General features: G+C 40.9%; 1 protein-coding gene and 1 long non-coding RNA gene across 2 annotated transcripts in view; one reads left to right on the forward strand and one right to left on the reverse strand.

Annotated features, from left to right (window-relative positions):
* LOC120408607 overlaps window positions 1–5,690 on the forward strand; it is an 87,944-nt gene extending 82,254 nt beyond the window's left edge. The window contains exon 4 of the long non-coding RNA XR_005600818.1: window positions 5,597–5,690. This is a non-coding gene — a long non-coding RNA (uncharacterized LOC120408607). The remainder of the gene's footprint in view (window positions 1–5,596) is intronic.
* The window catches only part of SLC1A1 (solute carrier family 1 member 1), a 70,249-nt gene extending 63,675 nt beyond the window's left edge, over window positions 1–6,574 (reverse strand). Inside the window, exon 1 of the mRNA XM_039545736.1 lies at window positions 6,381–6,574. Within this exon, the coding sequence (XP_039401670.1) occupies window positions 6,381–6,471 (91 nt within the window). The 5' untranslated portion in view covers window positions 6,472–6,574. The remainder of the gene's footprint in view (window positions 1–6,380) is intronic.
* Window positions 6,575–15,698: the final 9,124 nt, after the last annotated feature.

Consider the following 15,698-nt stretch of genomic DNA (forward strand, 5'->3'; position numbering starts at 1 on the left):
CTGCCTTCAGAACAGGGTTTGAATACGGTGCAGTAAATAAGCCATGGGGTCAGATATTGTTCAATGAAAAGACAACAAAATATTGACTCTCTACTCATTAAGGATGTACAATCCATCCTGTGCACTGAATCAAGCAGGGGTCCAGAGGAAATAGTAATATGTTATTGTGTAATTAAAGAGTGTAGCACAATGCATACACACAAGGAGGCCAAATTAAGGTTGCACAAGCAACTTTAGTTCTCGCACTTCCTAACTGTTGAGTGCTTGATTTTGCAGCCTTACTGTTCTTTTAATGTATTTTTGTGTGTACGATATCAGACAGACATATGTCACTACTATGAAATATAAAATAATCATATTTTAATTTTAGAATAAATAATGGGCAATGGTGAATTTGGGCCTATGATACTACTGAAGTGATACTGTTAAAAACAGAAATGAAGCGCCTGTAGTTTGTATAATAATCAAAATTCTGAGCAGGAATTATAGCTCTGTAATTCACCATTAATTACACTGTTTTTATTTACTCCAGTGTTTCTTCTCCTAGCACATATCATCCTCCTCCAAGGAGATGAAGGTGGGAAAACAAACATGGCATTAGTGATGTAATGCTTCTCATAAAAAGATTGGACAAGCTAAGGCTCTGATCCCATGCTCATTGAAGTCAATGACCAAATTCCCATTAGCTTCAATGGTGCAGGATCAGGCCTTCAATGAGCTCATTTCTCTCCTGCCTCCAGCATGGAGATGAACCAAGGATTCTCAATTTAGTTTTCTTTGTTTTTTCCCTCTGGCAGGATTCCATGGTTCTGGCTAACAAGTGCTTTGCAGAGAAGCATGTCGTCTTCTCCCTGCTCTCTTCTCTGCTCTCCCCATCAACCTTCTCTCCCCATCAATTATATTCCCACTTATTATGCTGCCTTCCCCTCCTCTGTTTCCTCAACCCTTCTCCCCCTCTCCCAACCCATTTTCTGTCTCTTTCCCATTGCTGTGCCTTCCTAACTACCATGGACAGCTCCTGCTACTTCCCTAAACCCTACCACACCCCATTCCCAGCTCTTCTTTAACCCCTGCCATATGTTTTGGCCTTCTTTGATCATCTCCTTTCCTCGCATGTGGTGACTGTAAGAAATGTTAACTGTTTAGTGGCCACCATTATAGTCCGAGTTCTGTTTGGGAATTCAGGAAGTAGTCTAAGTGAATAGGCAGATGTAGTGTGGAGAAAAGAAGGGAGTTAATGGCAGAGTACAGAAACTCTATTCCTCACTTCTCACAAATGCAGTGGTTACAGTCATTTTGGTAAATGGGATATAAAATTGACCACGGAAGGGGAATCTTGTCATCCTCAGTCCCATCGACAGGCAGCACTGTCAATATAGCAAACATATTTTTAAAATCTTGTTGGCCATGTTCCATGTAATGTTACAGTTTGAGAAGTGAAAGAATTTTTAACAGTAACTTCCATCATGGATGCTCTCTGTTTACTTTTGATTTTCTCTGGGGTTAGAGAATGAAAATAGTCTCGTCATTTTCTCTTATAGGTTCTTTAGCTATTGGCCTTCAATTCTGTAAAATATTATTTTTACAAAATCTACATTTGGGACAAATTTGACCTGTCAATGTTGCTTTGATTCTTAAGCAGATGCACAATATGGAGGGGGAGAGTGGGATAGTTGCTTGTCTAAAAGTCCTCCAAGCAAAATGACTTCATTCTCTTTAGTTAATATGCTTTGTGACTCTCTTTATTTAGTGTATGTTGCAGGAGATGGTGGGGGTGGAGGGGAAGGTTTGTTTTTCATTCTCAAATTCAGGAGTGAATTAGACCAGATTGTCTTTCTTCTTGATTAGTTAAATAACTACCTATCTAATGTCAGGTACCCAAACATATAATCACTCTATAAATAACATTGTAGTGTTCTAGATTAACTTGCTTACCTCCACACCTTTGTGTAGTCTTGCAATTAGACAACACGAACGTAGCACTATTGGTAACTGCTTACCCTGGCAAAGAAATGTGAACTGCTAAAACAGAGAGAGGGTATCTGACCTGCATTAACTCTCTGGTTCACCTACAGAAACAATCTACAAAATTTCTGTAAACTTTCTTTTGAATTTATAAATGAATTCACTTTGGCCAGTCTTGTGCTCTTTCCTTGAATATTTGTATTTTAGGCACACATATTTTTGTTAAAAGGAAATTTCAAAGTCACAAGCATGACTCTCAGAGAGACAGTTCAGTCCCTTCTCTGCTCTTACCCTTTTCTCAGTCTGGATTGTAAAGCTGTAAGCCAGTCCAGAAAAAGTATGCTTTCTAAATAATCACTTCAGTCTGTAGTTTTAATTCAAAGGGTCATTTTCAAATAAAAACTAAAACAGAAAAAATCCAACCAAAATTGTTCCAAAAAGTTCTTCTGCTTGAAATCTGAAAAATTATAGCATGTTGTCTGTGTTATTTCACTGAATACACACAGTATTTCTTAGAAACTAAGAATAAACAGTTCTGAACACAAATCCTTTTTTAAAAAAATCCTTATTCTTACTCTTCAGTTAATGCAGATGGATGTACTCACACACAAAAGAGCATGAGGCTTCTAAAATGCTTTCTGCATAAATCTTAAACCACAGATCATAAATCTCTTTTCAGATTGTAAAAAAAGAAATTCAAAACTACATAAGATGGGTTTCTAAAAATGAAAAAGGTTATTCATATGAAAAGATGAATAGCTCAGGCAGATAAATAAATGCTTCCCACATTATATTACAAGTATGCGGAAGAAAACCCCACCAGAATCTTGAACCTTTCTTGTTTTTGTTTTTAATCTCCAGAGGTGAGTGTGATATTGTTCTCTAGCTTACTTATCTTCCTTAGTGATGACTGGCAAAAGCTATATCAAACCACCATAAAATGCTTGCTTCCCCAAATAGTTTAACAATTTAAACATTCTTTTGAGTAATTTGCAGTATTCATATCCATCCCTTGCCATATATATAGTTTTCTATAAAAGCCAGGTATCTTTTCTATCATCAGAATGATCTCTGAATTACATTCTCTTTCTCTTTATGGGATGTTATACTCCTCCTTCAAACTAACCATCTTTATAAAGAAAAAAGCTATTTCCTAACTAAATTGTGTGCTCTAGTATGCAGAAAACCAGTATGTCTGCTAATTTAATTAAGAAAGGCTTACAATTCTGAGACTTATGGAGTTTTGGTATATTGCAGGGGTTCTCAAACTGCGGGTCGGGGGTTGTGAGGTTATTACCTGGGAGGTCACGAGCTGTCAGCCTCCACCCCCAAACCCTGCTTTGCCTCCAGCATTTAAAATGGTGTTAAATATATAAAAACGTGTTTTTAATTTATTAGGGGGGTTGCACTCAGAGGCTTGCTATGTGAAACGTGTCACCAGTACAAAAGTTTGAGAACCACTGGTATATTGCAAACATTCCTCAGACTGTAATAAGGAAATGACATTTTATTATTACAATTAAATTGTTCTGATAAGGGTTTTATTGATGTTGTGGTATATAAGTTATACCACCACCAAGAAACATAAAAAATATAGTAGATATCATGCAGCTTGTTGCAATAGGCAACTTTGTTCCTGAAGATCGCTTTATATCAAGCTGATTTACTCCGTTAATAATCAAAAAAGCAGACTAAGGTTCTAGTTTGTTGATTTTCAAAGGCACATACGGAATTTGCATGTACGCCCCCTATTTGTAATCTGAAAGTCTTCCCCATAATTCCGACATCACTCAACCTCAATATTTTGGCACCTCGTTTAACTCTTGCACTGTATAACTCCCCCTGGAGTCAGCAGGCATTTTGCTTACCTGGGGTTGCAGTCAGGCCATAAATTTCAGTTCTATTTGTTGACGCTAATGTGAAAATGAATATTGTTTGGTAGCATTTCTATAATTAGGAAATAACTAGTTCAGTTCATGAAAAACATATCTGAGAACAATAACTGTGTGTGGGTAATAATAATAATTAACAAATAGTGGTGGTGTATATAGAGCTCAGCATCCAGTGTAATGACCTCTTTTCAAAATCTGGCCACTTATTGTAGTGCCTAACTGAGCACAGATATTTTGAAAATCTAGCCCTTAGATGACAACACACACACACAAAAACATGCATGAGGACATAAACTGATTTTATCTCCAGATTAGAGTATGGGGGGAGTCACAAAATAATAATAATAATAATAATTATACCCCCGCAAACACACACATACTTCAAATAATTTACTAAGTAATCTGAAAAAAACAAAAAACGTCCAAAGGCAAATGTAAGTAATAAAACAATGGAAGCAACATATCTGTGTAGGAGCAAAAAAGTAAAGGATGCTGTCCTCATCTAAAAAGTCATAAAATAATAACCAGAAGAAAACGGGTGGGAGATATGCCAGTGACAAGTATTATATTTCATGCAAAAATATCTTTAAATGTGTCATGCAAAACTTGAATAACCACTCTTTCAGCCACTCTGGTCACATTCTCTGATTTGCAGAAATTCATGCCATTTTTTCCTCAGGGGGAAAAAAAAGATGATCCTTCCCTAAAATATTGAAATCCATTTGAAATCACTTTAGAGGGAACTAGATGGCACATTGGATTGGTAACAAAAAGCAGAATTTTTCACTGTAGGATGCTGGCACAAACTAAGCATCAGAGATTACCAAAAGTTCAGTGGCCTGTGACCTGGATAGGCAGATGCTCAAATACAAAAAACATCACCACTGTTTGCATCTTTGTTTACAGCCTCAACCTACAGGCCTAACACTGAATGGGCCATTGAGAATGAACTCCCCTCTTTATCTAGAGGGGGTCTTTCTTGTCAGATTTGAGGCACGCTGACAAGTCTGTAGGCGGAAGCTTCTTGCAGTGTGTTGCACCCGTAGTGTGGATACACAAATGACTTCAATTTTTCAGGGCCAATCAGTCTGATACCACTAATGAGCATTACATTCCCATGACATTTTAAACCCCCTATTGATACAGAAGATACGTTTGCAGATTTTTCATGTCAGACTGAAAAAATTTCAGAGGCCTATTAATTATATTTTTATTATTCAAAGTTTGTGGCATAAATATTGGAGACTGTGATGAAGTAGCAGAAAAGGCATAGACAGGGGCTAGATAAGCATACTATCAAATTTTAGGAGAGTCCATAATACTTCTCCCCCCCCTTTCTTGTTGTGGCTATAACAGCAATTGGTTTATTTAATTTGTGTAAAACTTCTGTTTTTAACAAGCAGAACAGCAAAGTTCAAGCTGTGGTTTTATTTTTATAGTGTAATGATTATATTCTGTCATTAACCTTGAAAAACAATTTAACCAACAAGAAAGCCAATATGCAGGAACAGAAAAATATTTATTCAGTCTGACATCAATTTGTCTCAAATTATTATTAATTATTTTAAGTTTCTGTCATTAACAGGTGTTAATATTTTATGAGAAGTGCATTGGCTACATAAGAGTAATTTCCACTTCTAACAATCCACCATACAATCTGTCAAGTAAATGAGATGACAAATTAATTATTTAGCAAATCCTGGCAGGAAAACCACGGAGGGTCTTTATTTATTTTACAGTGAGGCAAGTCGAAGCTGAAAGAGAGCCTGCCTACATGAGATTGAAGTGTCTGCCCCCGGTAAATAATTACACTGAAAGAACTCTCCATCTTGGGGGAGGGAACATTATCCCTGATATATGCCAGGAAGGAGAATTAAAAAACAAATGTGCCTGTGCCAGACATTCAGGAAAGACTTTTAGGACCTGGATCTTCCATTCCTTGTGTACCCAAAGCGCCCTTGATTTTAATAGTAACGTTTTGGTGCATAAGGAACGCAGGATAGGGCCCCTGGGTAGGCAGTGCTATAGAAATGAATCCCTGTCATTACTGGCATTCCAGCACTGGCTCTCTCTCACACACACACCGTGTGAATGTAAAATACGGTAATCGGATTGCTGCGCTGCGAGATCGTAACATTCATCAGCATCATCACAAACGTGCCGCTGCCTGGCTAAACTAGGATGCTGATTCTCCTGCAGCTGTTTCCACGGAGACATGCTCCAGAAAGCCCCAAGGGAAGGTATTTGGGGGTGGGAGAATTCGGACTGTAAGCCCCCCGGGGCTGCGTGGATGGGGGACTGTTAGAGCGGCCCTTTATCCCCCTCCCCCTTTTGAAGACCACGATGAAGAGCAGGGCTTAGCCACGAGGCAGGAGAGGAATAGCTGGAGGGAGAGGTGGGGCTGGGGTCTCTGCGGCTGGGCCGCGGAAATCACCCTGCTGCTTCCTCGCCTGGCTGGAAGCAGCATCCTCCCAAGCCCAGCCCGGGCGGATGCCGCAGCTCCCGCAGCCCGGCCCCACTCACCCAGCACCACGGCGCAGACCGTGCTGAGCAGCAGCCAGTTGTTCCTCAGGAAGCGCTGGCAGTCGCAGCTCCTCCTGCCTTTCCTCGCCATCGCGGCGGCGGCTCTCGGGCGGCAGGGGCTGAGCCGCGGGGTGTGCGCGCTGAGCGGAGCTCTGCTGCTGCGCTGCGAGCTCGGCGCCTCCTGCTGCTGCTGCTGCTGCCGCTGCTACCGCCGCTCCGCCCGTGTGGCCGCTACTGCGCTCTGCGGCTCCCCGGCGCGGGAGGAGGGAGCGTGGGGCGGAGGCAGGAGACAGACACACCTGGCCGCGCCACAGACCTGCGCTTCCGCCTCACCAGCCCAGCACCCGGGCGCCTTCTGGCACACAGCCCAAGCGCACAGCGGTGTCAGCCCCGGACCAGCCGCCCGCTGTAAGTTATACAGACTGGCAGGAGAAGCTGGGGGCACCCAGGGAAGTTGTCTTTAGTGGCCCCCCGCACTTCTCCTCCTGCGCTCACAAATCTCTCCACTTTTCTTCCCCCACCGCCACTTTTCTTCCAGACCCCTCACAAACCCCTTCCACCACTGGCCTTTACCCCTGCATTGCCTTCCTTGGGAAGAACAATAGGGACATGTCTTAAAGGCCATTTCAGTGAGCTGGACTAGGGGAAAATAGTAAACATTTCCCTAAAGCTGGCTTGTCCTGTCCAAGGGTATGTCTGCCCTGCCATTAGACACATGCACTGGCCTTTGCCAGCTGACTCCAGCTCTTGGCACTTGGCTAAGGGGCTGTTTGCTGTGTAGACGTTCAGGAGCCTGGGCTTTCGGCTCCTGGGATGGTCCCAGAGGTCAGACTCCACCCCACACCCTAACTCTACTCTGTAATTAAAGCATGGGCCAGCCATGGGTGTCTAATTGCAGTGTAGATATAACCCAAGAGTCTGACTCAGCCTAGTGACACACAGCGATTACACAAGTGTTGGCTGTAGACCACTTCTGGTGACCAAGTGGTCAACCCAATGTAGTACTACTACATACGTCCATAGGTAAGAACCAGTTACACCAGGAGTGAAGGTAAAGGAAAACCCCCACCCACTCAAAGACTGCTCATAATTACTCTATATACTGCACTCCATTACCAATGGCAAGCTTAGCTCTAGCAACTCCTGCCTGCAGTAGTCTGCAGTGGAGGCACTGGAGGCAGAGAGGGGAGCGTGCCACACCCAGGCAAAGTTATTGTTATTCTAGACATGCAAAATATAATCAGTCTTTGGGTGGGTAGGGGTTTTCCTTTACCTTCACTCCTGGTGTAACTGGTTCTTACCTATGGAATGCTTCATTGAGTAGGGAAACTTTCCAATTATGGTGAAATACTCTGCTCCATCATTTATGTCAGAAAAAGTTAGGGGAAGAGAAGGGAATAGGACTTTCTACTGGGGTTTTATCCTAGTAAGTTTAAAAATTAGAAGTCTGAAGAAACATTATTCACTTTCTCATATGATATGTTGACACTGTAATAGAAAAAAGGGCAAAATATTCTATGTTGTAAGCATGATTATTCAGGGCTTTGGAGCGGAGCCCAGAGCTGGAGTGCGGAGCAGCTCCGGAGCAATGGAGTTGCAGGTTTTTGCCTAGAGCTGGAATGGAGCCGGAGCACAGCTCCAAAGCCCTGTGATTATTGCATGTACTAATAGGATCCCATGCCTAGTGGGACTATGGGAAGGCTTCCTCTAATATGTAGTTGTAAATATATTGGTTCTGGCTTGGTTTTCCAATTTTGTTTAAATCAGTTGGCAAGTATAGGAAAGACAGTGGCTGGTACCATCAAGCCGAATCTTCTAACGATTCAACTGTAGTGGTGCAGAATGTGAGGTGGCAAATTACTACTATTCTTGTTATTTGCTTAAATTAGACATTGTAACTTACAAACTTTTCCAGTATAAATTTTGGATGATTTGCTATTCCCATGCAGAACAGATTAATGATTATGTGGGAGAACTAGTTGGAAGGTAGAAAACTTAGATGTTTTTTGGGGGAAATCTATTTTATCATATATTTAATTTAGATGGAAATTTCTCAACTAACTTTATTGCAGGTTCATCATTCAAAAGGAAACAGATGAATAAGTATCATGTTAGATTAATTAAAAATAAAAATGGTTATAGACAATTTAAAGTGAAAGCTGGCAGAATATTTGTGTTATAAAAAACAAAGAAGCAGCAAAACAAATACAATTTTGAACGAAGAAATAGTTAAGTAAAGGATGAAGACACTAATTTATAGTTTTTGCTATAAACATGTACTGTATAGTGTGATTTGACATCAAAGAAAAGACGGAGAGCAGGTCTACATTACCACTTAAATCAATCTAATTTATGTCACTCAAGGGTGTGAAATAGACCCTCCCCCCAAGCAACGCAAGTTTTGCGTTGTCGACACTGGTGCTATGTCGGTGGGAGATGCTCTCCAGCTAAAATAGCTTCTGCTTCTTGCTGAGGTGGAGTAATTATGCTGACATCAGAGCGCTCTCCTGTCGGCATAGTGTGTCTTCACCAGACACGCTACAGCAGCACAGCTGCATCGGTGCAGCTACATTGATGTAGCGCTGTAATGTAGACTTGCTCTAAAAGAAAAAGACAATGGGGCCTGAACTTACCCCCATTGGCTTCAAGAGGAGCAGGTCCATGCAGAACATTGAAACTCTGGCCCTGGTTTGCCACTGTCTTCCACCTTGCATTGACAATCAATCCTTGTGCACCATGGATGTACACTATCTCCACCATCAGTGAGTGAAGGATTAGGATTTGATTGAATTTTGCACCCACTTTGCACAAGGGTATTGACTAAACCAGCCTCAAGACCACAGAGAGTCAGAAAAAGGAAGTGAGCCTTTCTGTTTATGTACCTTTTCTCTATGCATGGCTATCTGAACACAGGTTTATATTGCACTACTCTTTCTTCGAGCTGGAGGTAATAGCCGTTTACATTTAGAATACTATGCTCCCTGAAATCAAACATTTACATTTTGGTAGGGCTAACTCCCAGTTCTGAGGAAAATAAATTGTTCCATTACATCTCTGTGACAGGTTGCCCCACTTTAAGGTGCTACCTGATGTACTAGGATACCATTGAACCCGTCTGTTCTGCCAGCCTGGGCCCTCTTTACCCTGTCTTGCTGAGCCAGGCTCTTAAGTCTCCTCTAGCACACACACAGGCAGGGCCAGACCCAGCTGCAGAAAGACACAGACACTGAGATCAGCTCTGGAAAGACTCAGTTTAAGGGACGTGCCCCAGCACTTAGGTGCCCACCTCCCTTGGAGTGCAGACCCAAAGGGATATTGTCTTGCGCTGTATAGAAAGATCTGCACAGCGCAAGCTCATAAAAATTTGCCCTCTCTCTCAATGTGAAGAGAGATGCACAACTTCTCCCCCCCGGTTAGAAATTGCACAAACTGGGTTTAAAAATAAACAAAACAAATTTATTAGCTATAGAAGGCAGATTTTAAGTGATTATAAGGGATATCAAGCAGAACAAAGCAGATTACTGAGCAAATAAAACAAAACATGCACACTAAGCTTAAGATCTTGAAGAGACTGGTTTCAAGAAGTAATTTCTCATCCTAAATGTTATTTTAGGCAAGTTGCAGAGTTTCTGTAGCTTAGAGTTCCACTTATTTGTTCTACAGACTGGACCCCCTGTCTCAGTCTGGACTCACCCCGGCCTTTCACCTCAGGTTGATTCCTTTGTCCCTTCAGGTACTTTCAGCAGCCCTTCTTCTTGGGTAGGCAATGGAGGAGAGTCCAGATTAAAAGGCAGGAAACCGTTGTTTGATCCCCATCCCCCTACCAAGGAAAAGGACCAGCAGTGTTCAAGGTGGCACTTTGTATCAGGTGATCTTATCATCTGACCTGATAGTGTCACAGCAATGTCCCAGGATGCCTATCAGGAAGGAGAGAGATTAGTATCTTCACAGTCTTATTGTTTCTTCCTGATGACCCATCAAGGCTGTGATGGCCGGTTGTCTGGTGGATGTCTCCCAAATATACACACAGTTGTAACTGTTACATAGTCAATATTCTTAACTTTATCCAATTTGTATGCATGTCATTTCTGTATATAATCACATTCAATAAATCATAACCTTTCCAATACCTTACAAGATCCACCTCGCATAAAATATATCTTAGTTAAGCCATAGTCATATCAGAAACACATTTCTATGAAGAGTATGGGGTGTAACATCACAGTCTCCTCTGTGTATGAGTATCTTTCTTGGGTTTTGGCCCACGAAAGCTTATGTCCAAATAAATTTGAGAGTCTCTAAGGTACCACAAGGACTCCTTGTTGTTTTTTCTTAAAAACAACATCCTGTCTGCTTCTTTGTGTGGACATTAAAGGTTTCATAGCACTTTTTGGGGGGTAAGAAATAGGGTTTTACCCCAGTGCCCTTGGCCTTAGTACTGGGCAGTGTGCTGATTGGCTGTTCTTTGCCACCTGGGAAGCAGATGCATTCCAGAGGTGCTGTACAGCTTTATAATTATCTAAATCGTTATGCTATACAACGTGTGAATGCTTTGGGATCTTTCAGAAAGAAATGTGCCATATAAACCTAAAATATTCTTCACTATTTTACTTTCTGGTGAGATGTCAAATATTCCTATTTGATCATACTGAATAGATCCATGTACCTCTTATTTACTATTGTAGGACACTGCTTCTGCTCCATTTTGCTAGTTTTCTGTTCCTAACAATATTTAATCAAGCCAGGATAGAACCCTGCTACCTTAAAACATTAGATAGTTTGCCGCCTTCATCAAATGTACTTCAGTGGTCATGAACTTAAGACCACAATGTGGATAACTTATTGCATCCATACAAAATTAAGGAATCATTTAAAAAGAGACTTATGCAGGTGAAATAGAGATGTTTTAAACTTTCTTATGAATAGGCTTTTAAAAATTCATCTTATTATTATAGAATGACAGAGATTGGGTAGTTAAGCATTGGAATAAATTGCCTGGGGAGATTGTCTAACCTGCTCTTAAAAATCTCCAATGACGGAGATTTCACAAACACCTGTCAGGGATGGTCTAGATAATACTTAGCCCTGCCATAAGTGCAGGGGACTGGACTAGATGACCTCTCAAGGTCCCTTCCAGTCCTACAGTTCTATGATTCTGTGATCTTGGATGTAGATTCAACTTGGCAGTTTCTGTATGGGGAGCTAGAAAATAATCTGTAATAAAAGTATCCCAATAAATGGAAAAGAATTACAGGCTCATAGATCACTCCTGAGAGACTGAAGTTATTTGAAAAATGAGCAAAGCTATGGAAAATGACCCCCCCCCGAATAATTTGGGTGGTTATCAACCATATAGCTTGTGTACCTAGTGATCACACTTGCTGAGCAAAACAAAAGGCTGTATGTTATTTAAAGAAGACACTTGAATTTTGTGTGACATTAAGACATTCTGGAATAACTATTAAATGTTGTGTGGAAGACTTTGATGAAATTTTCAGTATGTTTAATATAGAGAGACAATAGGGACCTCTTTAATAGTTATTTCATTCAAGCCTGTCTTTTGGGGAAAATGTTCATACCTATGAAGATCTCCAGATGTATCAGATTGTGACTAGGTTTGAGGAGCAATCCAGACCAGTGAGGGGTTGTATCACCACTTGCCCTACAACCCTGGGTGACTTACAGTGCTTTGCTGCTATAGCTCCCAGCCTGGGATGCTCACAACTAGCCTACAATCATGCATGTCACACACTGAAGTGTCTGTGTGCTAGACAGCCCTGGTTCAGCAGCTGAGCTTCGCAGCCTGTCTACAGTCCCACAGCCCCACTCTGGCTTCCACCACTCTTGGTTACAACCAGCAAGGTGACTCCCACTCCTGAATTTTCCCCAAACCATGTGATCTTGAATGTTTAGCCCTCTCCTGGACAGTTCAGAGAAATAATGTTAGGGTTTTTTCCTTGAATGACACAGAACACATCACAGCTTATTAACTTAACTGGAGTAAATACACTCTTCCCTTCAAACACAACACTGAAATAAAGTAAAAATAAAATAAAGTAAAAAAATAAAACAAATGGCCTGCACCGCTTCCTGCAGCTCCCATTGGCCGAGAACAGCGAACCACAGCCACTGGGAGTGTGGGCAGCTGTGCAAATGTAAACAAACTGTCTGGTGGCCTGCCAGCAGATTATCCTGATGGGCCACCTGTGGCCCATGGGCTGCAGGTTGCCCACCACTGCTGTAAACCCTATATATGATGGAAACCATTTCAAGCCAGGGGGTGTGGCAGCACCCCCAGCACACTTAGTTCCAGCACCTATGCTGGCACCTGGTCTGCCAGCCTCACACCCTGCTTAATCTCACTGGAGACAGGTAGATGGCTGCCTTGTCTCCTATCTGGAAAGATATCTTTTTCTCCCCATTTGGCCACAGATTTTCAAGCATAATATAAGTATCAATATTTCCTCATATATAATACAGACATTTCACAATTATATTAATCACCATTGTGTCCTTAGCTTACAGAAAAGACCTCACTCTATGCACTTTCATAATACAATAATATTTTATAAATTGACTCAATTGCTTATCAGTTGAGGTTCAGAGCCCCCATCTTTATAGACTAGTAAACCCCTCAAACTAAAGTTTATTCAAGCTGTCAGGAAGGTGACATGGAGTCTGGTGGTAAAGGAAGCTCCATGCACTTTCTTCCCCCATTTATTAGCTTAATAGCTTTGTTTACCTAATTTGTAAAGGGACCTTCATTATCTTTGCCTGAAGATTGGGCTGATCAGAGAATCAAATATCCTTTCCTTTGTGTAAGGCAGATCTGACATGCCTGTTTAAACACACTTTAGTCATAATTCTCCCATATACCCATAAATCTTAAAACCCACCACATACATACATCACGAAAGAATCTTAATGATCAGTGAGTTAATTTTCAAATGATACCTTACATTCAAATGATATGTTGTATTTTGTACAAATATTATTATGATAGTGCATAGGGTATGAATATGGGGGTGCTTAGTTTCACACACACAAAAATAAATCAGATCATGTAAATGTGCCATTACTGTTTTGTTTATGCTCATGAAAAAATGGACAAATTGGAGAGAGTCCAGAGGAAAGTAACAAAAATATATGGCTTAGTAAACAGGACTTATGAGGAAATGGTGAAAGAATTGGGCTAGTTTAGTCTAAATACGAGAAGGCTAAGGCCGGGAGGACGGGAGGGGAGGGAAAAGCGGGAACATAATGAATCTTCAAACATGTAAAAAGTTGTTACAAAGAGGAAGGAGGTCAATTGTTCTCCATATCAAGCAAGGACAAAAAGTAATTGATTTAGTTTGTAGCACGGAAGATTTAGGTTAGATATTAGGAAAAAGTTTTCTAACTATAAAGGTAGTTAAACACTGGAACAGGTTACCTAGGGAGGTTTTGAAATCCCCCTCACTGGATGTTTTAAAGAACAGGTTAGACAAACACCTTTCAGGGATGACCTTAATCCTGCCTCAGTATGGGGGTGGACTAGAACAACATTTCTCAATGACCGGTCTGTGGACCAGCACCAGTCCCTGAGATTTCCATGACACAGTTTAGGAAGGCAACAAGCTGTAGTCTGGTATCAAAAAGGTTCAGAAACACTGAACTAGATGACCTCTTGAGGTCATTTTCAGCCCTATTTTTCTATAGTTTCTATGAAAGTGCAAAGACATGAGTCCTGGTTGTTAGGGTGCTAACCTGGGACTCAGGTTCAGCTCCCAGCTCTGCCACATACTTCCTGTGTGATCCTGTGCAAGTCACTTATCTTCTCTGAACCTCAGTTCACCATCGGTAAAATGGAGATAATCGTACTTCTTTACCTCATAGGGGTGTTGTGAAGATAAATGTTTTAAGGGTTGTGAGGTGCTCAGGTACTGCAGTGATGGGAGATATATAAGTACCTAAGAGAGATGGCACTGGAGATTTAAATCCTATGCTGAGCCATAGAACAGGTATCGCATGGTGCAACCTTTCCCACCATTGTTCCTCAGAATTGACCTGAAGGCATCATCTTTAGAAGAGAAAGAACAATTGAGTCTTGCTAATTCAGTTCTTGCACTCTCTCTGCCACGTTTGCCAGTCGTTACCAGCTGTGATCGTTTTTGTGATGGAGACATGTCTACTCAGAACTGGATAGAGACAACCAAAGTCATTTCACATACTGCAAGTCACCAAACCACCATCAGATGGAATGGTTTTTAGTCATTACTGACCAAGGCTGGATATGAACAGCTGTCTCAGGGCAGTGCTGAATTCAAGGAGAATTCTTCCATTGTGAATATTAAATTTATTGAAATACATTGATGCAACTAAAGCATTTGGAAAAAATTGCCAAAAATAGTTGCTAATATCCTACATGAGCCATTGACAGAATGATTTATTCTGCCTTTTTATTAATGGAAAGTCCATTAAATTGGAAGGTTGCATCAATTATTCTTATCATGAAGCCTGGCAACCTCTAGGAAATTTCAAATTATCAGGTAATTTCACTTCTGCCTAATATAGCTAATTTTCAGAAAACATAATTTAATAAAAAATATGGCATTTGTAAGTACTCAAAACATTTCCAGTTGTCATCGTTTGGCATGAGTCCAGCATGCTGCACTGGTTACTCTTCTCACTGATGTTATATTTTGGCTATGTAGCAAGTAAGAGGAAAGCTGCAATCTTTTGTAGAATTATCTAAAAACAAGCCTGTTAAACACAATATTTTATTCTAAAAATTACAGAATTTAGCTTTCATCAAAATAGCCTTGCATTGGCTCTACTCTTATCTTTCCAACAGAAAACAGGCAGTGGAAATAAAAGGCCTGATCCTGGCCCCATTTCAGGAATGCAAGTAAGCATTCCCTGAATTAGGACCACAATAGATGCTGAGCACCTGCAGCTCTCAGATACCACCCAATTGGCGTGGACCTGATCCTCTCATGACATGACGTCAAATTTGACAATCGCCATAATTAATGACATAATCAAGTTTAAACCCTCAAGATAACTTTAGTGTCAAAATGCCTATTTAAAAAAAAACCCACAACCCCTTCCCCGCCCCCAAAAACAAAAAAAACCCCAACCTTGGGTAGAGTCTACCATTACCTCCAGGGGCAGAGATTACCAAATGCTGATTATTACCTTTTGATGGGGGGGTGGGGAAAGACCCTAAAACTGCAGCTTATCTGCATATCGAGTTCCCATTTAAATCAATGTGAGTTGCATCTGCAGTATCCTTCTATGTATTTAATTTATATTCTCTTTTTTAATTTTATAAGATTG

This window comes from Mauremys reevesii, linkage group 6, assembly GCF_016161935.1.
Source record: "Mauremys reevesii isolate NIE-2019 linkage group 6, ASM1616193v1, whole genome shotgun sequence".
NCBI classification, from domain to species: domain Eukaryota; kingdom Metazoa; phylum Chordata; order Testudines; family Geoemydidae; genus Mauremys; species Mauremys reevesii.